This window comes from Hyaloscypha bicolor, assembly GCF_002865645.1.
Source record: "Hyaloscypha bicolor E unplaced genomic scaffold K444scaffold_13, whole genome shotgun sequence".
Lineage (NCBI taxonomy): Eukaryota > Fungi > Ascomycota > Leotiomycetes > Helotiales > Hyaloscyphaceae > Hyaloscypha > Hyaloscypha bicolor.
In genome coordinates this window covers 398029-422638 of record NW_020194515.1, presented here as the reverse complement: position 1 = coordinate 422638, position 24610 = coordinate 398029, and the positions used below count along the sequence as shown (strand labels likewise).

General features: G+C 48.9%; 5 protein-coding genes across 5 annotated transcripts; 3 read left to right on the top strand and 2 right to left on the bottom strand.

The window, feature by feature from the left end:
- Positions 1-5111: 5111 nt before the first annotated feature.
- K444DRAFT_118549 (uncharacterized protein) lies at positions 5112-9171 on the top strand. Its single transcript, XM_024870369.1, has 3 exons — positions 5112-5389; positions 5455-5879; positions 5927-9171. The coding sequence occupies exons 1-3, from the start codon at positions 5233-5235 to the stop codon at positions 8972-8974; spliced, it is 3630 nt and encodes a 1209-aa protein (XP_024743374.1). The 5' UTR covers positions 5112-5232; the 3' UTR covers positions 8975-9171.
- A 33-nt stretch (positions 9172-9204) lies between these two features.
- On the bottom strand, positions 9205-11495 carry K444DRAFT_606767 (phosphatidylserine decarboxylase). The gene is made up of 3 exons (XM_024879055.1): positions 11009-11495; positions 10828-10959; positions 9205-10775 (listed from the first exon to the last, which is right to left on the bottom strand). The coding sequence occupies exons 1-3, from the start codon at positions 11440-11442 to the stop codon at positions 9644-9646; spliced, it is 1698 nt and encodes a 565-aa protein (XP_024743373.1). The 5' UTR covers positions 11443-11495; the 3' UTR covers positions 9205-9643.
- A 149-nt stretch (positions 11496-11644) lies between these two features.
- Positions 11645-14489, top strand: K444DRAFT_658788 (uncharacterized protein). Its single transcript, XM_024886304.1, has 2 exons — positions 11645-12079; positions 12128-14489. Exons 1-2 carry the CDS (start codon positions 11792-11794, stop codon positions 14132-14134), a joined length of 2295 nt encoding a protein of 764 aa, XP_024743372.1. The 5' UTR covers positions 11645-11791; the 3' UTR covers positions 14135-14489.
- Positions 14490-14497: 8 nt separating this feature from the next.
- On the bottom strand, positions 14498-16221 carry K444DRAFT_551505 (uncharacterized protein). The gene has a single exon (XM_024876546.1). It carries the CDS (start codon positions 16099-16101, stop codon positions 14563-14565), a length of 1539 nt encoding a protein of 512 aa, XP_024743371.1. The 5' UTR covers positions 16102-16221; the 3' UTR covers positions 14498-14562.
- Positions 16222-18034: 1813 nt separating this feature from the next.
- On the top strand, positions 18035-24413 carry K444DRAFT_606765 (acetyl-CoA synthetase-like protein). Its single transcript, XM_024879054.1, has 4 exons — positions 18035-18300; positions 18436-18458; positions 18545-23215; positions 23261-24413. Exons 1-4 carry the CDS (start codon positions 18241-18243, stop codon positions 24108-24110), a joined length of 5604 nt encoding a protein of 1867 aa, XP_024743370.1. The 5' UTR covers positions 18035-18240; the 3' UTR covers positions 24111-24413.
- Positions 24414-24610: the final 197 nt, after the last annotated feature.

Sequence of the window (24610 nt, the reverse complement as noted above, 5' to 3'; positions counted from 1 at the left end):
GCTTCTCTTATGACGTCGTTCACCAAGTTCCTTACCTACCGCAAAGTCTCGGACAATAGTCTTGAGAACCTTTACGCAACCATCTCAATTACGACTTCTTCACTCCGTGAGCTCGGCAGTATCATCAACGATCACGAGAAAGACTTCTCTGTTAAAGACGAGATAACTAAGCAAATCACGCAGAAGTGCAAAGAGAATTTCGACAAACTCCTTGTCTTCGTCAATGAAGCGGTTTCCCAGGGGGTCTGGAAGCAGGATGGAACGATTGGCGGAATACCCGTGACTTCGGAAGCAGATCCGTGGTTTTTGATCACTCTTGGAATTGGCGGCGGGGACGAAGCCGAGAGCTTTTGGAGGAGCTTGAATAATGTGAGAGACACACTTCTCAGACTGAAGGATACTGTCAAGTACATGATTTTGAAGGATCTCAAGGAGAAGTAAGCTAGAAGGTTCTTTTTTTCTTCGGGAGAAACAACTAATTTCACTACAGGAGTCTGCTCGAGCCGGCAGAGGCGGAAGAGTTGGAGCAGCTGACAACTTTTCTACCTCATCTGGTTCAGAACTTCGAAAAGGCAGAAAGGGGGGAGAAAGAAGCCGCCGAGCTCAACTTTGAGAAAGAGGGTGGATCACTGCCAAATGTGAGACGCACCGACTCCGATGGGTTCAGTGATATCACCTTGCCGGTGAACAATGAAAGGGGTAGAGGACGCGAATTTGTAAAGGATATTGATTGCGAGAGTCTCTATTCTGACAGATCATTCGGCCCTCGGTAAGTTTACCTCGACAGATTCCGATGAATATGAGTTGATCCAACCATTCAGACCCTTGCAGGACAATGAGGTTGTTTACGAGGAATGGGTGCTGCAATATCATGGCCCAAACCGAAGGCCCGATTATAGCCATAGTTTCCTGGGACTCAAGATCAAGGGTTTCTATGAAAATCCAGGGTTCTGGGTCACACATCCCGAGCTCAGGTCGCAGACGGAGATGAAAGAGCAACACTTGTTCGCTGCTGCTGGCATGTCCGCTGCGAAGCATACGGATGCTATTAAGAAGGCAATCCGAGTGATTCCTAAGGACGGCGGACGTCAGATCGACACACTGGTTCAAGAGCGAACTGGATATTGCTCCGATGAGACAGTCAAGCGCCAGTGGTCGGTTGTGGCATTGAAGCCTCAGGAGAAGTATCCGTACAGCTCGTCCAAGAAATGGGGCAAGGATCCGTTGAGGACAAACTGGTTAGTAACACTCAGGGGTGAGACTGTTGATACCGTCGAGAGACATCAACCTTATAGAGGAGAGGATCCTTGGAGAAAGAGAGATTGGTACCGAGAAAGATCTTTCAGCCCCCGACGCACGTCTTACAGGGAGGACCGCGCCCTCGAAGTGATGCCCCGTCGCCGATATCGACCAATTGTTCGAGGGGAGCGCCGTCCAATCGACCCATCCTGGACCCGCCAGCCTAGAGGCGATGCAGTCAATGAAAAAACTCAGACTGGCACGCTCGTGGTAGCCAAGCTCATGAGCCAAGATGAAGCTGAGAAGAAGCTGGTGAACATCTGGGTTGAGATGAACAAGGAGGCCTCCGCCGAAACGGCAGCTTGATAACTGGCACGAGCAACGAGATTCCTTATGATACTGGACGTTCTTTGCATGTTTCTAAATGCTTTTCTTGGAAGTTGTCTTTGCGCCGAATTTGCGAGCGAATTTGCGAGCGTATGTGTTTTGGTTTGCTGACGGCTGACCAACGACTGATGACCCTGTTCTTATCACCATAGCTTAGTATTTCCAAATTGTAGGACCAATGCCATTGAATATCATGGCTAAATGGACCGCGACGACTCAACACCTCCTCGTGGTGCGGTCTGTTAACCTGTAGTAATCGGTCCACCGATCATTCTATCTCTTTGGAGAAGTACAGGGCTAGGATTGAGTCCCGAACTGGCGACAATGATCGAATCTCCTCCTTCACCGCCGCCACCTCTCTGAATCGAATCGACTCCTCCCCTCGACTCGAGATACGCGTCTCTTCTATCGTTTGTTGTCGACAAGATACGCCCGCCCGTCTCTAATCGACTGAGACTTCATATGAAATCGGCACATTATTCCATTCATTCAACGAAGGACGTCCGACCCTTTGCGCGCTGATAACGCGTACCTTTAGCCGTGGTGGGGAGATATCGTGGACACATTCTAACGGGCATTTCGCACTTGGGTTTATTTGTATTGTCAAGAGGCTTAGGCTATAGAGGCATTTGAGGCATGGAGGTTATATATAGCGTGTTTGCAGACGAAAGAGACCTTGGTGGAATGGTTTCTGTCCCTCTTCCTTCAAGTGTCAACGTCTAAGGCCCTAGTCCGTCCTTGGACGTTAAACTACTCTTCTTGGAGGAGCGATATCAGAATTGAGATTCAGAAGGGGAGTTTTCGGGCTTTCTCCCGAGGCGGAAGGCCTGGAGACCCAAAGGAGGTCTTGCTAGGCTAGCCTGGGGCTGGCGTAGACCATCCCTTTTCGTGTATCTCCCCAGGTTAAATAATGATAATTAACCTTAAGCTCGACTATCATGGCCAAACTGTACCCCATATGCAAGTGAGCATTATACACCAAAATATAAGGGATAAATGTCCTGCAGTACTTTGGCGATATTCAGGGGCTCCCTAACTAACAAGCCTGCTCCCTCTCATAAGTCTGTGTTTTTTAGGCTTACAGTATCCTAAAGGAATTTTGAACTTTCTTAATTCTTACTTATTCGAGCATTGGCTTTCTAATTAAAATAAAGCTGGAACCAAATATATTCCTCGAAGATTATAAACTTTTGAAAGCTATTATTACGTTATGCTTCAGTAGTATTCGATTTAGAACTGTGATTGAAATTTGAGGGAAAATTAAGCGATAAAATTAGCCTGGAAACCCCGACTTTCGGGCTATCACGACCCTAGAGTTGGTGTTCTCAGTGGAAAATAGCTGTATTGGGTGTGTGGTTGTATTACGTCTAATGAGAGAAGAAGGAGCGGGGAGCTCGAGACTAAGATACAGGGTGCCGCGCTCAGAGGTCATGTGACGACACAACACGGGCCCAGCCTCGTAAATTGTCAATACACGGGAGTCCTGAACATTATCACACAAAATTACCCATTGACTCCAAGTGTGCTAAGTTCAATCTAGATATTTGTATCTTAAGTTCTAATTCTTATTCAAGCAAAGCGAATTTGAAGTTATAACTAAACAAGTCAAGAGTGAGCTCTGGGCAAGACCCAGACGCTACTACTCTCCAAAACCGTACGCGTGGAAAGGGTTCGAGCGTATGGCTACTGAAATTGGCTGACAAAGCACGCCTAGGAACTCGACCTTGTGTTCGAACCTCTTTCAAACTTACGGTTTTGGCAAGTAATTGCTGTCTTGTGAGAAGGCGCCTGACCAGACTGAGTTTGCGCAGGCTGGAAACCGGAGGATTACCTGAGGTCTACCGTCAACTTTTTATGTGCCAGCTTCCTGCATTGGTTCTTAGACTCCGTCCAGAAGGGCTCACGAAAGTTGATGAAGGAAAAGAAAGATAGGGAGAGGACTGAGAACGAGGCTGTCAACTTTCCATTGCATTTTAACGAATTAGCAGACAGCGGTCCAGAACCCACTTTGAACGATTCTTCTGATGGTAATGACAACTTACCTTCCTGCTTGAACAAAGAAGAGGAACGAGAGGTTATCGTTATCTCTAGGGACATCACAGGAGATACCAAAGATCGGTAGCAAGATGAGCCGAACGATACTGAATCTCTGAATGAGATTGTTATGGTCGAGGCGCCAAGTGACATAGAAGTTATTCAATTGAGAGATGCGACGCCGAGGTAAGAAATCACAAATATCTCTCCTCCCATCAATTAGTGAGTCCACTAACAATATCTAGAAGCTCTCTCAATATCGAAAGTATCTATGAAGACTGGTATCTCCAGAATAAGCCCCTAAAATATCAGGAGCCAGACAAGCTCATGCTCTTTTTACAGGATGAAGTTCGGTTTCTTCGATAAAGGGTCAACAATTGACTATTAGGTCGTCTATTTCCCCAAAGGTAAGAAAGTGCTCAAAAACAAGGCTTGCTCGTCAGCAGCCAATGTAGGAACAGCTTCACCTGAAGCAAATGACAACAGGAGTACGATCAAGAATTTGCCCAAAGAGGCGCGAAGAGAGCTTATCAAATTGCTCAATGACAAAAATGAAAGACCACACCCACCTGTTAAGCAGACTCCCAAATCAATATTTCCCTTCGCCAGCCGCAAGACCAAGCACCCCTCCCGTTAACTGGTGGTCCTCCGTGGCGGTGTCATTGAATCACCCTCAGAAAAGGCTCCTCAGACTCCTTCTGAACGCAAGCCGTCTCTTCTTCCTCGCCGGCATGGCAATGCATGGCGCTATGCACCATGGACTGACCATCTTCTCTATCCTATTTCAAGTAGAGAGTCATCAAGCAACGTGTTATCTAGTAGTTCCTCTGATACTTCAATCTCATTTATGCGCGAAATAACGCGGGAGAGTCGTCTCCACGGAAGCACTACCCGCGAATTCTTACACGAAGCCGAAGAACGAGAAAACGTCCTGAATGCATAAATTTCGACTCTCCAAAGATGACTCGCCGATGCACAGCGGGATAATTGGCAAGTGGACTCGAGGCCGCCGCGGACACCAACCGTTGTGGAGGAAAGGCAGAGGAGCGGAGATTGGAGTGCTGAGGCAGTGCATTCGAGCAAAGGAGCAAGGAAAAGTGGCCATAGAACTGTTGATCCAAAAGCGTATGGGGACGGAGGAAGAGATGAGAAGAAGATCGATCGCACGCATGCAGGAGGAGGAAATGGTTGGCGATGGGGAGGCAGAAAGACGGATGGATGATGGATCAGTTTCTACAGTAGAGGCATTCGTGAAGGGGTTTGGGGAGATGGAAAAGAGGTCTGGAAAGGGGAAGGAGTTTCCCATCTAAATTGCAAGGCAATTTTGAAAGTTTGTTCCTGAATTCAAGTGTGGTGGATGAACTTGAGTTAGAACTATTGGATGATCAAAGCCTGCTCTGATTGATGTTTGCTTTGTTTGTTCAAATCCTTTCAGATCCCTGCCTCGTCTTCCGAAATGGTAGCCTGCTGTGCTCTCTAACCCACCATAACCTCGCCCCGGAGACGTCTAATTGCGTGGGCAGCTGACCTGAGATATGCGACGATGATAGCTTGAGCACGAATTGCTTCAAAATGGGGCCACGGGATCCGGAGGAACCGACGTCGAGGAAGAGGAAGCGCCCAGCCCCAGAAATCGGTCCATTTGTCCTGCGAAGCCTGCTTGAGGATCTGCCATTGTCCGCAGACGGAGACAGAGATGATATTGAAATCAATTGTGTAGAGTTCCTTGGTATGTAATACAGAGTGCAAATGGTCTCTGTTACGTGCAATGCAAGCCAAGCTGACCATACCCAGACCGGAACCTCTATGTTGGTACATCTGCATCTGAAATCCTCCACTTCTTCCAAATCCCTCCAGACCCCGAAGATGCATCTGCGAAGCCCTCGTATATCCTAGCGTCAAGACTTCCCCCAGCCTTTCACGAGCCTCCAACCTCAGCGCGGCCAGGTGTCCAGCAGATACTCCTTCTCCCCAAAGTCAATAAAGCTTGCATATTATGCAATTGGACTGTCACTTTCTACTCCCTGCCAGAACTCAGTCCAGTTTTTGGGACGACACAAATTCGACAGTGCAATTGGATTGGTGGCATAGATCTCAATCTAGATCCGCGTGGAGCTGAACAGGATGGCAAAAGCCCCGCTGTGACAGTATTGGCGTCTCAGAATAAGAGGATACGGGTCATAAAGATCAGCGAAGACCCTCGCGGACTCAGAGTAAGTGTAAATATATCATATAATATCGCTAAGCTCAAGCTAACTATACAAAGGTGATTGACTTCCCGGGGAGCATGATATCTGTCCGTCGTGATTCGTTTGCCTGTGTAGCTGATGCTCGTTCGTACGCGCTTCTCGATGTCGACCGTCTGCAAAAGATACCCCTATTCCCAATCTCCTCCTTGGATGACTCTCCGTCGGGCAACGTTGGTGGCCACATCGAAGATATATCCGGAAACTCTGCTGGTGGGCTCTCACGAAGCACATCTTCAGCTCAAGGTTATCCCGCAGGGCTTTCCGATGACCGAGGACATGGCCGCAGCACCAGCCTAGGTGCGTTCATGAGTGGTGGGTCCCGGAGACATGGACCAGCTGGAGGCAATGATGAAAGATCTGGTCGCGAAACTCCGGAAGGAATATTTCGAGAGCGTTCTCCTTCTCCAGCTGTGGCAACCCTTCATGCGGCACAATGGGACTTGAATTCTGGTCAGAATGCTAACAAACCACTTCCAATCCCACCAACGGTCTCAGCAACGACTGAAGCGCCGCCGCCAGGTTCTGTTCCTACATCTGCTCCGGTATACCTGAAGCCCCATATAGTATCTCCCACTCCTCAAGAGTTTCTGCTTGTCACTGGCACTGGACCACGAGATCCAGGAGTTGGCATGTTTGTCAACCTTGATGGAGATCCCACACGATCAACGTTAGAATTTGACAAATATCCTGACGAGCTAGTGGTAGATGGACGTGGAGTCGGAGTGGATCCGACTCCCACTACTATGGATGGCGAGGAAGAAGGATTTGTTCTCGCCTCCATGGCCAGAGATTTTATGGAGGAACAGCGGTACGGTATTGAAGTTCAACGATGGGACCTGGACCCTGGTGAAGCAGAAACAGAAAAGTTTTGGCTAGAAATACCATCACCAAATGAAGCAGAACAGACGGCGAGAATTGGGCTCCGCTCCGTTGTCGATTTAGGAGATATCTATTTCGACGAAGTTGTGGACAGGCTGCGCTTGAAACGCTTTCAACCTTTCGCGATTAGGTCAATGGATGCCTCTATCCTGTCCCTGCACAGCGTTGACTCTCGCACTGCAATGTCGTTAGAGCGTGTTTCCGGTGAGAGAAAACTATTTGAAAGCAGTGATTCTCTTCCGGAAGGCTGGGAGGAACATCGAAATGAAGAAGAATTGCAGTTTGCTCAAAGACTGGGCCATTGTCGGACTCACTTAGTTGCATGGTCTGGAAAGAGCATTTGGTGGGCGGTCAGGAACCCTCTGGCATTGCGTTTGGATTCAATTATCTCGGCAGTGATTGCTCCTCGAATCCCCAACGTCCAAACATATCCTTCACTTGATCGCCGGAAATTGGTCGAGTTGATCAACTCAATAAGAGGTCGCGAGGCCAAGACCGAGACCGAATTTCTCACGCTGGGGTATATCAGACAGCGAGCTGGTTTGCTGCTGTTTTTGAGTGGATTAGACGCCCTCGCAAGCCCACTCTCAGAACTTGAATATAGAATCACTGAAGACGCGCTGCTCGAAGGTGGTCTTGACCCTCGTGTCATTCTCGCCCTCGTCCCATATCTTCGAAACGAGATCCTCGAAGGGAGAACAGGCATCTGGATTCATGGAGGAGTCAAAGATGTGGCGGACGGCTTCATCACGAATAGCATTCCAACAGATAATCCAGAGGTGATGGCAGACAGCGTTATGTCTGACCATATCCTACATTTCTTACGAAGATTTCTCACTGCTTGGCGGAAGAGGAAGGGCTTTGGCAGCATTGCAAACGAAAACGAGGTGTTCAAAAGCGTGGATGCCGCCTTGCTGATCGTCCTTCTCCAACTTGACCAATCTTCCTCTCCTAATGGGCCCAAAGAAAATTCGGTCAGAATTGATCTTTATGCGCTAGTTGATGGTGGAGTTGATTGCTTCGAGAGGGCTATTTCTCTGCTCGAATCTCATCACCGCCTCTATCCCTTGAGCCATCTTTATCAAAGTCGTAAAATGGCCGGGGAAGTTCTGGCAACATGGCGCCGAATAATTGAAGGAGAGACTGATGAGGGAGGAGACTTAGGCGACGGAGAGCAGAGAGTGCGATCATATCTTGCTAAAATTCGCAACTCTGCCTTGATAGAGGAATATGGCGTGTGGTTAGCTACTCGGAATCCCAGACTGGGCGTGCAAGTCTTCGCTGAAGATCGAAGCTTGGTCAAGTTTCAGCCAGCCCAAGTTGTCCGAATCCTACGTGAAGGAGCTCCTGGCGCTGTCAAGGACTACTTGGAATATCTTGTTTTCGACAAAAGTCACGCCGAATACATCAATGAGCTTATCGCTTACTACTTGGATATTGTTATGACCAAGGTCGAAGAATCGAAAGAGGCGAGGGAAATCTTAGCGCAGACGTACGAATCGTATCGAGCACTGCGTCCTCCGAAACCTACCTATCGACAGTTCATCACTGACAATATGGTCGATGAGGAGTGGTGGCACAGCCGCCTCCGGCTTCTTCAATTGCTTGGAGGTAGTCAAGGAACAGCCTCGGAGTATGATGTTGCTGCCATCCTCGCCAGAATCGCACCATATACTCGGGAACTTGTTCCCGAAGTAATCATTCTTGATGGTCGGCAAGGTCAGCACGAAGAAGCTCTCAAGCTTTTAACTCATGGCCTCGGTGATTATGACACAGCCATTAGTTATTGTTTGCGAGATGGTTCAAGCATCTACCATCCCATCATCTCTGGAACCATGGCTCGGGAAAGCCTTCCAAGTCATGAACAGCAAGCGAAGCTCTTCAACTTCTTACTAGCAGAATTTCTGCAGATTGAAGATGTCAGCAATCGTATTGAGCAGACAAGCAGCCTACTCGAAAGGTTCGGCAGCTGGTTTGACGTCGGGTACGTCCTTAGGTTGATTCCCGATTCCTGGTCGGTGGAGCTTGTTTCTGGCTTCTTGGTCAGCGCTCTGAGGCGGATTGTAAGAGAGCGTAGTGAAACTATGATCGCGAAAGCCCTGAGCGGCGCAGAGAACTTGAAGGTCACGGCGAGCCTGATTGAGGAGATCGATGCCGCCGGGCCTTCAATCGAAGCTGAGAGCTGATCTGATCTATATGTAAATATGAATAAATAATCACGTGATGAGTCACCATATGGAAGAAGCTCGTGGTTGCATTCGGGTGCTCTTCTGGCATACTTTATGTGTCAAGCACTTTTGGATGATGAAAGACAACGAATCACAGGGTCGCAGGATCTGTTGCACATCGCTACGATGTTCCAAAGGCTCTGTCTGGTGCGATGACATCGTCCGGAAGTTGAAGATGTGATTTCTCTGAGCTCGGGGATTCTACACATCACTTACTCATTACCATCTCTATTTAAGAACGCTGGTTTTAGGGCTAAAGCACAAGAACCTCACTTCAAAGCTTTACTATTAAACCCTCTCGGGTAAGTAAGAAAAACGTGTTCCCAGGATTGTCCATACTTATTCAGTGACATGATTGATTTATCTCGCTGCTCATCACTCGCCAAAACCTCAAACTGGTTCGACTTCCCAAGCCCAACCTTCTCATATAACACCATTCCCGTGACTTTCCTCCTACCATATCCGTTGTCTCTCTCTCAATTTAAATCCGAAGTAGACTTATACACCTTCCGGGTACCTCGTTGGTTACACTTCTGGACCTATCTTCCGAGTTCGAGACGGAGCTTGATCTGATTCCCATTCACAACATATGTATGCACAAACGTCTGTATATTCAAATGATAGCTTTCATGATTCGTCAACCCATCCAAGCGCTTGGCCCATCTTGACTTTCTGACCTTTCTCCACATTCCAATTCCATCCGCCTTTTCTCTTCGTCTTCTCACCCATCCAGCCTTCGTCGAGACTTGGTCTTCGTCCCTTTGGTGCTTCGAAGACTAACACAACAGTGCTCCCTAACTGAAAGCCGCCCATCTCCTCGCCTCTCTTTAAAGCATGACCATGTAGAATTGGGCTTGCTGCCTCATAAGAAGCTTCAGCAAAGCCACTATATGGCTCTCCGCGCTTCGCTGCCTCCTCGGCTGCTCGGTCAGCCGCAGTGTCCGTCGTCAAAGAATTCGTCCGAAGCTCTCGATCGAAATTGACCTTGATGGAGCCAACATTGGTTGCTCCGACAGGGGTGAACGAAAAGAAACCCCATCGCCATCTTCCTAGCAGCACAACTCGCTCATTCAAAGTAAAAAGTCCGGGTAAAGTTCTTTGGAGGTAAGGCGATACAGAGTACAACTCTCCTGCAAAGTGCCGACGCTTCTCTGCAACCCAGGAACACGGCGAGTGAAAGCGATGGTAATCGCCAGGTGCAAGATAGACAACTACGTAGAACAAAGCGGTTTGATGCTCTGAAGTAAGTCGAGAATACCATGGCCTTTCTCCTAAGGCGAGATCTGCTCGAACTTCAGCTTCCGAAGAGGCTTTTGGTGTTGTAGATGCATCTTGGGCTTTCTTGGATTTCTTTTGTGGTGGCCCGGAAAACAGATTTGGAAGTGTATATGAGATGCCATTGACCTGAGCAAATTCCTCATCTTGTTTGATAACATCTTCATCGCCATATTTGTAAGTGGCGACACTTTGTTGATGGTTGTCGCCCTTGGAGGCGAAGATTTTTGCTGGATCTGAGGGATTGGGTGACGTTCCAGGCTTACTAGTTCCAAGAAGAGCATCAAGACTGTAAGTCATGCCTTTGACTTGCTCTACCTCTCCGCTTACAATTGCCCCGAATTGAAGAACTCGGCCATCAGCTGGAGAGAGCAGAGCATTCGGGTTAAGATCAAGGGGTCGAACTCCGGGTTTTAATGTCCGATAAAAGAAAGATGCGAGATTTGGGTATACATGAAGATCAGGTTCTGATATTTCGGAGAGACTAGACTATGGTTAGCTCAGAAACGGAATCAGAGTCGTGAGGAGAGTCGCACTTTACGCCGAAAATGAAAGAATATAACTTGAAACCAGGAACTCGTAAATAGTATGGAATCTCGAGTTCGTTGAACTTGCCCCATAGTCTTGATATAGCCTTTAAAGGCAGGGTGGACATAACTTGAACTTGCCTGGCTGTTGTCAGCCGCTTTTACTCTTGTTCTGAAAGAAAATACGAACCATGGTCCACTTGGCCTAATCCGTTCTCTTCTCTTTGGTCTCTCTCCTGGACCTCCTTCCCTACTCTCTCTACCAGAACTTGTAGTGGCCACATATCCCTCATCTTCCCATTCCACCTCTCGCCTTAATCTTTCCCGCTCATTGACTTTGTAGAACTGGACGAGACCGAGAAAACCTATTCCAAGGCCAACCGGTATGGGATACCATTTTATCTTGGTCTCACCCAAGGCCTTCCGTAGTCGTGTGCCAAAGGAATCTTTGTAGCTAGGCTGCTGACGATATAGCTTTGTCGAGGAAGAGAACAGTCGTGAGCTATGGCACCGACAGGCACATTGCTGTTGTGATCGCGAGAAGAGGACGGGTAGTCGGTGTAGAACCTGGGATTGAGCAAATATTCGAGGTCCCACTGACGTTGCCAACGGCTGGGAAGCCATTTTGAGGGGAAGGATAAGGAATTTGGACGCTTGTGCTAGACTTGCCGGTCATGGATGAAGCTGTCTGATATGACGATTGTGGTTGCTTTTGCTAGTCATCACAGATTTTGCCAATGCCGACAGCCGGATTGGGTCACCGCCTGACAGGGGTTAACTACGAACCACCTTTCATCAGCCACGGAGCTTCAGACGGACAGCAAACAGCTTTCCAAACATCCTTTATGTTTGAGATGTTGCCGACGTTCCCTCCTTAGCTCTGATTTTCTTTCCCGTACCGCAAAATGCCCTTGTGACAAAGGGGTTTCCCTCCAGACAGCTCCACTGACTTCACTTTGTGTCGGTCATCACAATGTCGGAACCTGCTGGCGCACCCGGTGCATCCGATGCCCCGACTAGAGATGAAGAGCGATTAGAGCCGTTGAGTTTCACTCTTCAGATTATCTCGCCCTCCATTGGCGTCACTGGTCCCCTCTGCTTTCCCCTGCTACCCGCCACAGCGACAGTCAAGCAGTTGAAGGCAAAGATTCGAGATGCTCTGCCCTCGAAGCCGGTCGATGAAAGCCAGCGGCTTATTCATCGAGGCCGTATGCTTGCGAGAGAGACAGAGACGATGTTGGAGATTTTTGGCCAAGAGACGGTAGCCAATCTATTTCCCTCCTGTCAACACTATCACTGACGCATCTAGCTTGCCAATCCCGAACCCCAAACTCTACATCTAGTGCTTCGGCCTACAGCCTCAGAAGGTCCATCTACTCGAACTCCTGTCCCAGTTCCAGCTACCCCCGCTCAACCTCCGAATCTGAATCCTATTGCGCAACAATTCCCACGGCCCCAGTCTACGCCTACAAACCCGATTTATGGTATGCATGCCCAGCAACCTCTTCCCGGCTTTCAGCATGTGCAGCAGCATCAGGTCCTACACCAAGTTGAACATATCCAGAATATCATGGCTCAGAGGCTTCAGCAGTTGCAGCGGGAAACTCAGCGGTTGCATCAGGAAATGGGGTTGCTTGATCAGAGAACACGTACACAAGCCGTACCAGGATCTCTCTTTGCAAGCCAGCAGCCTCCTGCTCCACAAAATCCAGCAGCAGCACAAACTATATTCCAACCTCCCTTGCGCCAACCTCCAGCTCCCCCTGCTTTACTCCAAAATTTGATCAACCAACAGCAAAGGGAGCGTGCCGCTGACGGTCGTCAAGGTGTACAAGATACCGGTGGAAATCCTTCTACCTTTGGCCCTGCTCCTCCATCGGTGTCTGGCCGCTCAAGCCCAAATATCCACCGGCCCGATCATACGACCACGTATACTCGAGAAGGCGTTGGTCCCAACGGAGAGAGATGGCATGTGACGGTAAATGAGACAACTACCACTGTCCCTATTGCACAGTCGCAACCGCAACCACATCACCATCATCATCACCAACACGGTGGTGTGAATCCTGCACTGGATATTCAGGCAGTCCTGCGAAATGCAGACAGATTCATGGCCGCTCAAGGAGGGCGAAACAACATGCAAAGAAGTTCCTCCGTCCCACCTGGGGGCTCAGCTCCATTTGCTCCGAGCATCACTCGACCGGGGACGCCTGGATCAATGAATACCCCTGCTACAACAAGCAGTTCCCCACCAGCCTTATTAGTTCCGAATCCCCCCACTTTACCAACTTGGAATCCAAATCATCAACTAGCCCCTTCTATTCCCCAATCGTCAAATGGACCTGTGGTCTATATTTTATCCTCTCCTTCCGGACCTCGAGCGCTGCTTGTTAATAACGCGGAAGCTTTCTTTACCCCACGCCAGCATTCGAGACGCCATCAATCACCTGCTACAGGTCTTGGCCAAGCAAGAGCACCAGTAGGCCCTGCAGATTATCGTATCAGACCTGCCCAACGGGCTCGGCGCAACCACCAACAGCAAGACGGTGCTCCACTTGAGCCTATAAATGCTCCTCATGCTAACCCGGGCGGCGGAGCGATGGCCGCACGGGTTGGGCCCCTTCTCTGGCTTGTTGTGCGTTTGATTGGATTTGTATGGTTCTTTACAGCCGGCAATCCTAGCTGGACCAGGTGGCTGATGGTGAGCGGACTTGCATTCGTCGTATTCATTATCAACACGGGAATCTTTAATGGAGTCGCCGAGCAGGTTTGGGGTCCTGTTCGGAGGCATCTTGAAGGCCTGATACCTCTCGCTCCTGAGAACCCTCCTGAGAATTTCGTCGCCTTAAACGCTCGAGAGCTCAATCGGAGGGAGGAACTACGGAGAGTGGCAGCCGCAGACCCACAACAACCTGGTGCGGCAGCCCCGCCGGCAAATGAAGTTCCACAGCAACGGCGTCGGCCAGGTGAACTCGATCCGGCCGAGGTTGCCGCACGACTACTCGACCAACACAGACAAGCTAATGCAGGATGGCTAATCACACAAATACGACGGGCTGAGCACTCTTTACTCTTGTTTCTTGCTAGTCTAGTCCCAGGAGTGGGTGAACGACATGTCAGAGCTAGAGAGCTTGAAATTGCTGCCATTGAGGAAGAGAGACAGCGCCAAATTGCAGCCGCAGAAGCGGCTAATGCTACTGAAAATGCGGATGGCGAGGCAGTTGGACGAAGCACAGAAGTTGCGGGCGAGAACAGCGAGCGTGTTCAAGCTGAAAATCAGGATACACCCGCTGTTCGACCTCTTGTTGAGGTCTAAGGAGGACTCACGTGGCGATGAGGACTATGAGACACACCTTCTAAAAGAAAAGCATAGCTTAGAGACAAACGACAAGAAGCTCAATGTTTGACTTAATTACAAACGAGCTCCAACAGAGAGAACTCGCGTGACTTTCATCTGAACCTTCCCTCAAACTCAACCCAATTTTCCTCTTAATTTTTGAACAGATTAGCTGGAATTTTTTGGTGTTGTTGCCACGAGGTTTGATTTGATGTGACTCCATATCTGGATTGATACAGCCAGGTCCCTTCTTGGACTCTCAGATTCCACGTCACAAATTCACAAGACGTACAAAAGGGAGTTTTCTTATCATGGAACAATAATGTATATTAAGAGTAGAAAGGGACTATATGCTATGCAACGCTAAGTGCAATAAAAAATGTCTTTCATTTCCAACTTGAGCACGCTCAGAAGGGCAGCCCAGGAAGGTGGAAATTATCAGTCCAGCTGATGCTCGTGGACGTTTTGGGGCTTCTGGGACTTCTTCGTCTCTTTGGCTCGGGCTCCGGAACCGAGTCAGACTCCGATTGCTTGCGCTTCTTTGGGCTGAGGGGTACGAAGTCAGCGTCCTCATGGTTGATCTTCTTGGGGCTAGGATTCGAGGCTGTGCTTCTAGTTCTGCGTTTCTTAGTGACCCGACTCGTGATTATGTTCTGTTTTCTTCGGCTCTTGGGGCTTGAAGATGAGCCAGCGCTCTCCTTTCTTTGTCTCTTAGGGCAGGGGCTGGAGGCAATGATGTTGTCGTCGTTCTCTACCTCGGCCTTTCTTTTCTGCACCTTTGGCTTAGGTGCAACCAGGCCCAGCATTTTGTTCTCCTTGAGTCTCTTGGCGTTGTCAACGCGCTTGTCGAGATTATTCTTGTGGATGTCAATACTATTGCCTTCTCGCATCTCTCGGATTTTCTGGAGATGCTTTGGTTGCTTCTCCAGGTGCTCGTGAGTGAGGGCGGAGCTCAGAGTGTACTGGTAGTATTCCGCCGGCCGTTGTCCATAGACTTCCTCTGGTCGGGCGGGTGTGAACTGTTGCCAAGGTTTAGAGTATCCGATGAAATCTCGCACTATTCCTGCCATGCTCTCATGGTCGCGTGTGATAGCCATCCTGTTCTTCCTTTCGCGGAAAACACGCGTATCTGGGAGAACGTTGAACTCCTTGCAGAGTTGAGGAAAGTCGAGAAACTTTTCAATGCAGTAGAGGTGGACGTATCCCGCATTGTGGAAGGGATCTGTCTTTCGCTTGGTAGAGTGCTCCTCGAAGCATATACGGAATTCACCCTTACGGATAGTGCGCAAATGGTCAGGGCAGTCGGTAAAGCGACATTTGTCGGACATCTTATCGGGATAGCGGCGTCCGCTGTCGGCGGGAACAGTTTGGACCCAAAGCTTGAGTCCAGATTTCTTGGGATCGCGGTGGTTGTGGAGAGGGTGCTTCCCGATATACTCGACGATCTGGCCCACCGTGAAAGAGTAAAGCGGGTTGAGCTCGCCATGTTCGGTGTACTGGAACAGTTGGTCGCCAGTGACAGAGTTGATGGAGCCCCAAGAAGCAGGTCGACACTGAAGAGGTTCATAGAACTCTGCTGGGTTGAAGTTTCTGATGTTGTCTGGGCGTTTGTTGCCTGCTTTCTTCACGCGAGCAATCCGTCTTGGAGAAAGTGATGGTGCTGGAGCAGGCGATGCCATGCCATTTTGAAGTGCAGCGACAAAGTCTTGCTGTTTCTCGCGTTGCAATTGTTCTTCAAGTGCCGATTGAAGTTGTTGTTCAAAGGGAAAGTTGACTCTGTCTATGACTCGGAGAGGGGTGACTGGGCTGCTGAAGTGGTTGAGGATGTCATTGAGGTACTGGCGTTCTTGCGCGGGGTCCAGCCCAAGGAGAGCAGGGTCGATTGGGGTAACCGTAACAGGCTGACCCCGACCTTGACGTTGACTGACGCCCGAGGGTGAATACATAACGGTAGGGTTGGTGTTGGTTCCGCCATTGTAGTCATCCCGAAGATCGAAATGACCTTGATCGAAGCCCGAGGATGATGTGATATCGGCAGGATTGACGTATAATCCGCTCGACTCACCGTTATAATCATCATGGTATCCAATCTTCGGTTGAAAGTTTCTATCCATCAGCTCTTCCTCAGGATATATGGATGGTGGCACAATGCCATCATGCAGCGGTCCGTCCTGGTAAATGCGAAAGTCGAAGTCGTCGAAATTTGCGGTCTCCTCGACTAAAGAAGGGACCACAGGAGGGTAGTTGTCATTGTCAGAGCTTGGGAGATCCGTGGTGTCTTCAAAAAAGGATTCGTTAAACTTGTCCATAATGGCTATGCAATCTAGCAGCACAGCTGTCTAGAAGAGAGTAGAGTCAGTGACGAGAAGAAGTAGTAAATGACGTAAATGACACGATCCAGTCGTGATATAAGAATGAGAGTTGCTGTTTCAGATAGTGAGAAGAGAGCCGCGGGAAAAAGTAAATGAATGAAAAAGGATGAATACAATGGGGATTATGATGTTCATATAGGAAACTCGATTGGCAGTGTGGCTTCGATCTTTCTTAGACTCGACAGCTTAGAACAAGGCAGAGGGTCAAATTGGTCAAAGGAATCCAAAAATAAGTTCATAGACAACGAAATTGAGATGCTAATTCGAATAAAGACGACAAAATTGGAGAGCAATTCCATTGTCCCCTGATATAGCTACGAATTCAGGCTTCAGATTCGCTGCTTTGCCCATACTGATGGCGACTTAATGTCCAACAGGCTTTCGACTTTGAGGGAAATCTTGTTACGAGTATTTCCCAACAAAATGCCAATTATTGGGAATTAGACCACTCGGCTTTGCCAGATAGGAAAATATGGCAGACAAGAATCCTCGACAAGGACGAGTTTACCTAACTAACAAAGGAACAACTGCTTTGAACATGGCATTCACTGCTACTAGCCATTTATTCCAAATTCAGTGGGAGGTTCACTTCATTGTTTCATTGCGTGCAATTGATAAATGCACCAATCTGGATTTCCCGCAAAAGGCAAAAGTCTCCGGTCAAGTATTCGAGTTTCGAGGTCTTGGTCACGCTTGTGACTTATGAGTAAGCTTGATACAAGATGTCCGGGGAGCACAGCGAGGGCCATTCTCTTCCGGGAATTTCGTGAGGCTAGCCAGAATTGAAAACAGTTTCTCCCCAGGAAGTGATTAGCGAGACCTCAGAGTCTGGAACCTCCGCGTGCTGATTGAATACTTGTACAGAAGTTAGCAAACATATCAATGATTAGCAGTGGTGATGAGATTGCAAATTGTGTACGCAAGTCAGAAGGTCTCCAAAGGTACGTCCACATAATTTTTAGGAACAGGTCTTGGTTCATCATTTTCGACCACAAAAGCGCAGGAGATATTAAATATAAACTCACAAAGCTACAGCCGTACTAACTTTGACTAGTCAGTTCAGGAATGGACCAAAGAGACAAAGACTCGCAATACTGTCAAATTTCCAATTGAAAGGCACTGGAGAATTTTGCCTCGGCGCTCAGTGGAGTCGAGACACTCAACTTTGCCTCTTCATCTGAGACCTCTCTAATAGTGGCACCGGCTTAGACTGCTCTCAAGTCGAAACAGCGCACGGCACAAATGAGTCGACATGCTCTCCAGGGCATAGAGAAGGATCATTGCAGTCGATGGAAGCGTAATTGACGAGATAAATAGATGACTTGTAATTGAGTGATATTTCGGAATAAGATTGTTGAGGAAGCAAATGTGTGCACGAAAGAAAGAAAGGGTTCTTCACTCCCGGAAGTGGCGTTTGCTCTAAACCGAAACAGGCACAAGCGCCCTGGGCTGCAGCATCAGGTTTATCCGGACAGGAATACGAAGAGCCAGCCAAGGTGCTGTCGTGAGCAACTCTTAAACCTTGGCCATGACCTATTCTGCTTCTTGACGCTCGTTTTGATACTCTCTTCAATCTGGATCCAAATCGCCAACTCGAATACATGCTTTCGAGTTCGAGTACCTAAGGGCCCCCTAAGTCTACCGATTCTCATATAGCTTCGTCGCATTGGGACTGGCGGTTGAAGCCCTTCCCCGTCTTTGGGCATTGCCGAGATGGAAACAGGGAACCCGGAGCTGCAAGACAAGCTACAACAGCTTGAACTTGAATTCGAGGCAAGTTGCAGTGTTTGTAAAGGCAGGAGACGTGTTTTGGGTTTCGTCGCGTGCCCGAGTGGGATGTGCGCTAATACAAGTGGAATGTTGGGGATGGACACCAACCTATGAACTCGTGCTTACTTTTGACATTAGGAGGGAGACATCACTGAGAAAGGGTAAGAGTTAACGAAAGTCTGCTGTGCTGTCCCTGCGCAGTCGATTCCCTGCGAATTGTGAAATTGTTTCTGATTCAGCTCTGCAGATACCAAAAACGACGAACCCTCCTACTCTCACAATATCTAGGCTCGTCTGCTGTTGCAGCGGAGCTGAAAGGTTTACGTATACACTCTCCCGACAATACTGCACATCCAATCAACGATGGGTCCCGAAGTGCCTCGCTCGCGGCTCTCAATGCGAACTCGACCGAGAATTACGGCTCTACACCAGAGGTACCCCCTCAATCGCCTGCCAGAATAGGTTCTTCCCCAAATTTGGACACAATGACGAGCGATTACAGCAGCTTTGGGAATAATCGAGGGCAGGGAGGAGGATTTTCCTATGCTGGTCCGCCGAAAGCTCTGCGGCTCGGTGTTCACAATCCGGGACAGAGGCCACACTTATCCAGCCATGACTCTCTGTTTCTACCAGGCACTCCTGCATCTGGGGGAAACTCGATCGAGCCCACCATGACAATGGCATCCTCAGTCTCAGGGGCGAATTATGCTTTCAATCCGGCACAACAAGTCGGTTACGTTGAACAACAAGCAGATACTTATGAGAGCCAGGCTGGAACAATGATGGACAGGAACGGCACCATGTTGGGCGAGTCACAACAGGGCTATTTCTCTGACTTTGCTGGTCAACAAAGCTATGACCATGGGCCACCGAACTCATATGGTGGAGGGCCACATCGGTATTCCTCAAGCGACGCCTTCTCTCCAACGGCTGCGATGGCACCACCGATGTTGAGCACTAGCGATCTTCCTCCACCCGCTGCACTAGAGTATCAAATGCCGTTGGAACCGCGAGATGTCCCTTTTGCGGTCTATGACCCCCAAGATGAGAATACGCCCATGTCAAAATTCGATAACATCGCAGCAGTATTAAGGCACCGGGCCCGAAATAATGCCAAGGCGCCAGCATACTGGGTTTTAGACGGCAGGGGGAAAGAAGTCTCCTCAATTACCTGGGATAAGCTGACAAGCAGGGCTGAAAAGGTCGCTCAAGTGATCAGGGACAAGAGCTCTTTATATCGTGGTGATCGGGTCGCCCTGATATACCGAGATACGGAAATCATTGACTTCGCTATCGCTCTGCTCGGTTGCTTCATTGCTGGAGTAGTAGCTGTTCCCATCAATGATCTGGAAGACTACGCCAAGCTGAATATGATTCTCACATCTACGCAGGCGCATCTTGCGCTCACTACCGATAACAACTTGAAGGCATTTCAGCGAGATATCACTACGCAGAAACTTAATTGGCCTCGCGGAGTAGAATGGTGGAAGACCAACGAATTTGGAAGTTTTCACCCGAAAAAGAAGGATGATGTGCCGCCGTTGACAGTGCCGGATCTTGCTTATATCGAATTTTCGAGGGCACCGACAGGCGATTTACGAGGAGTTGTCATGAGCCATCGCACAATCATGCATCAGATGGCCTGCCTGAGTGCGATATTCTCGACGGTGCCGTCCGGTAGTCAAGCCGACACGTTCAATGCTGGTCTTCGAGATAAGAATGGCAAACTGATGGTCAGTCAAAGGGGAGGGACTGAAATTCTGCTATCTTACCTGGACCCTCGGCAAGGCATTGGCATGATCCTAGGCGTGCTGTTGACAGTGTACGGAGGGCACACAACTGTTTGGATGGAAGGCAAAGCCGTTGAGACCCCTGGACTTTACGCCCACATAACCACCAAATACAGAGCCACATTGATGCTTGCAGATTATCCAGGTCTCAAACGGGCAGCTTACAACTATCAACAAGACCCACTTACCACCAGAAACTACAAGAAAGGTATGGAGCCGAACTTTGCTCATGTCAAACTATGTTTGATAGACACTCTGACCGTGGACTGCGAATTTCACGAAGTTTTGGCGGATCGTTGGCTCCGACCAATGCGAAATCCTCGAGCCCGCGAGTTAGTTGCGCCCATGTTGTGTCTTCCAGAGCATGGAGGTATGGTTATTAGTATGCGTGATTGGTTAGGCGGAGAAGAACGTATGGGTTGTCCACTGAAGTTAGACATGGGCTCAGACACTGCGTCGGAAGACGGAAAAGTGGAAGAGAAGGAGAAAGAGAAGGAAAAATCCCCAGGGGCTGGTTTTGGCAGCTTGATCGGAGGAGGCACTACGACATCCACTCAAGAGCAAGGTAGGACAGAGCTAAGCGAGGTTCTTCTAGATCGAGAATCGTTGAAAACGAACGAGGTTGTGGTCATCGCGACTGGGGAAGAAGCGCGAAAGAAAGCGAGCAGTGAGCCAGGGACAGTCAGAGTGGGAGCTTTTGGATTTCCGATTCCAGACGCGACCTTGGCAGTTGTCGATCCCGAAACTGGTCTCCTCGCTTCGCCGCATTCTGTGGGTGAGATTTGGGTCGATTCTCCATCCCTTTCGGGGGGCTTTTGGGCCTTGCCAAAGCACACCGAACAGATATTTCACGCGAGACCATATAAGTTCGAGCAGGGTGACCCTACGCCAATGATGGTCGAGCCTGAATTTTTACGAACAGGTCTGCTTGGGACAGTCATCGAAGGCAAGATTTTCGTTCTTGGTCTGTACGAAGACCGGATACGACAGAAAGTGGAATGGGTTGAACACGGCCATGAAGTTGCTGAGCATCGATACTTTTTCGTTCAACACATCATTGTGAGCATCATGAAGAATGTCACGAAGATTTATGACTGCTCAGCTTTCGACGTCTTCGTCAACGATGAACACCTTCCAGTCGTGTTGTTAGAGTCGAAATCGGCTTCCACTGCCCCGGTAACATCCGGAGGCCCTCCACGCCAACTTGATACAGCGCTTCTGGACTCACTTTCAGAAAGATGCATGGAGGTTTTGCTTCAGGAGCATCATCTCAGAGTATATTGCGTCATGATCACAGCCCCTGACACTCTGCCAAAAGTTCTCAAGAATGGGCGAAGAGAAATTGGTAATATGTTGTGTAGGCGAGAGTTTGATCTCGGCAATTTGCCCTGTGTACACGTCAAATTTGGCGTTGAAAGAGCCGTGCTAAACCTCCCAATTGGGGTGGACCCAATTGGAGGTATCTGGTCACCCATCGCCTCACAGACGCGAGAAGACATTTTGTCACCTGGGGACAAGCAGTATTCGGGTATCGATCGCCGAGAGGTTGTCATTGATGATCGGACGTCGACTCCTCTCAACAATTTCTCGAGCATTGTCGATTTGCTTCAATGGAGAGTTGCACGCCAAGCGGAGGAATTATCCTACTGTACAATTGATGGCAGAGGCAAGGAAGGCAAGGGTATTACATGGAAGAAGTTTGACACAAAAGTCGCTGCGGTCGCCATGTACCTCAAGAACAAGGTCAAGATCCGAGCGGGCGACAACTTAATACTCATGTATACGCATTCGGAAGACTTCGTCTATGCTGTACATGCGTGCTTCTGCCTTGGAGCAACAGCTATCCCGATGGCACCCTTGGATCAGAACCGTTTGAATGAAGATGCCCCGGCTTTCCTCCACATGGTAGCTGATTACAAGGTCAAAGCTGTCTTGGTAAATCAAGATGTTGATCATCTTATGAAGCAGAAGACGGTGTCGCAACACATAAAGCAGTCAGCGCAAGTATTGAAGGTTACAATGCCGAGCATTTACAATACAACGAAGCCGCCAAAACAGAACAGTGGATGTAGAGACCTCGGCCTGACGATGCAACCAAGCTGGGTACAACCTGGCTATCCCGTCTTAGTATGGACGTACTGGACTCCTGATCAGCGTCGCACAGCAGTCCAACTTGGCCACGACACTATTATGGGCATGTGCAAAGTGCAGAAAGAAACCTGTCAGATGACGAGTTCAAGACCAGTGTTGGGTTGTGTTCGCAGCACCATGGGTTTGGGCTTCATCCATACATGCCTTATGGGCATATTCGTTGGTGCCCCCACATACCTCGTTTCTCCAGTCGAGTTTGCACAAAACCCAATCTCGTTGTTCTTGACATTATCGAGGTACAAAATCAAAGACACATATGCGACGCCCCAAATGCTAGATCATGCAATGGCCATCATGCCGGGAAAAGGTTTCACCTTACATGAGCTTAAGAACATGATGATCTCTGCTGAGGGACGGCCACGTGTGGACGTCTTCCAGAAAGTGCGACTTCACTTTGCCCAAACAGGACTCGATCGTACGGCCATTAACACCATTTATTCCCACGTCCTCAATCCTATGATCGCATCTCGATCATACATGTGTATTGAACCCATCGAACTCTGGCTGGATAAGCAGGCATTGAGGCGTGGGATGATCTATCCTGTGGACCCTGAAGCTGACCCAAAGGCTCTTCTGGTTCAGGATTCTGGCATGGTGCCCGTGTCAACCCAGATAGCGATCGTGAACCCCGAAAGCCGAGCGCTATGCCACGACGGCGAGTACGGTGAAATCTGGGTTGAGTCGGAAGCTTGCGTGAAAACCTTTTACAGATCTAAAGATCCATTCGACTCCGAGCGGTTTGATGGTCGTACACTTGACGGTGATCCAATGGTTCAGTATGTCCGTACCGGGGATCTTGGGTTCTTGCACAATGTTAGCCGGCCGATTGGCCCAAATGGTGCGCAGGTTGACATGCAAGTGCTCTTCGTCTTGGGTAGCATTGGTGAAACTTTTGAGATCAACGGACTCAGTCACTTCCCAATGGATATTGAGTATTCAGTTGAACATTGCCACAAAAGCATTGTGCCAGGGGGCTGGTAAGTTATTCTCCTAAATCGCTAAGACTCGACTAACATGTGTAGTGCTGTCTTCCAAGCTGGTGGACTCATAGTAGTTCTCGTCGAGGTAGGAAGAAAGGCGTATCTTGCTTCCATCGTTCCCGTCATCGTAAATGCAATTCTCAGTGAACACCAAATCGTTGTTGACATTGTCGCGTTCGTCAACAAGGGAGACTTCCCAAGATCGAGACTTGGTGAGAAACAAAGAGGCAAAATATTGGCTAGCTGGGTCACACGAAAGATGCGCACTATGGCACAGTTTGGAATTCGGGATGCCGACTCAGGTCTTGCTGACCTTGCTGAAGCTCTGGAGCCACGTAGTGGTATAGCCAGTATCAGAAATGGGAGCGTAATGGCAAGTAGTCTCCGGAATGTGGAATCAGCTCCACAGATTCGGGAAGAACGCGAGCTTGAGCGACAGCAAGTGGGAGCTCGGAACAGTTTTGTCCCACTTCCGACTGGGATTTCCGAAATGCCGGCCCAGAATTATGACGATTCAATCGTTGGATCACCTAACAAAGAGAACGGGGCCTCCACAAAAAGCGATGATACCCCAACAGACACTCGAAAGAATCATTTCGAGCTTCCGAGCGACGACTATGACCCGGAGAAAAACAACTTCTCGGACGAATTTGAGATTCCCGGATTTTCAAAGACGGAGTCTCTTGATATCTCCCCACCTCAGGTTGGGCCAAAGCCAGTTTCGAGTCACAGAATCAGTCTACCAGCAGTTGAGGGAAGAGAAGGCGATCTGTGGACGTTGCCAAGCCAGCAACCTCGTAGCGGTTTGAGAGTACAAAACGGATCGAGTGATGAAGATGATGATTCATGGGAACAGGATGCGATAATGCACATGAATCTTGCAGGGCGATAATTGGACAAGGGATGTTGGAGCTCTGCATGACAAATGGATAGATGAAGCGTGATGCTTTGATAGACCATCCGTTGGTGGTCATGGTTTTGATTCGATTCATGGCGGGGTGTTCTTTTTTATCAAACGATGCATGGACGGGGTCGGAGCATTATAGTTCTTTATGAAGTGACAAAAGGGCACTGTTGTGTATAGTGGTGGTGGATCCAATAATGATATAAAGAGAATTTCTTGTAGCATTGTGGCCGAGATCTTGATAGTACCACTCCAGGTGATATCCTGATGGAGAAAATCCTTCCATTCATTTATGGAGATTTAATAGTCCCATTGACTCCCAGAATTGAATTTCCGGAATATTTGAGAAGCAAGGATTGAAACTAGTAAGATTGAGACTCACTCGATTGAAATTTTCGGATTGCAGGCATTGAAGGCTAAGCCGTTAACGTGGTGCTTTGGAGGTTGCCTTGACAAACTGAAGAAGAAAAATGAGAGGGAGAATGTTT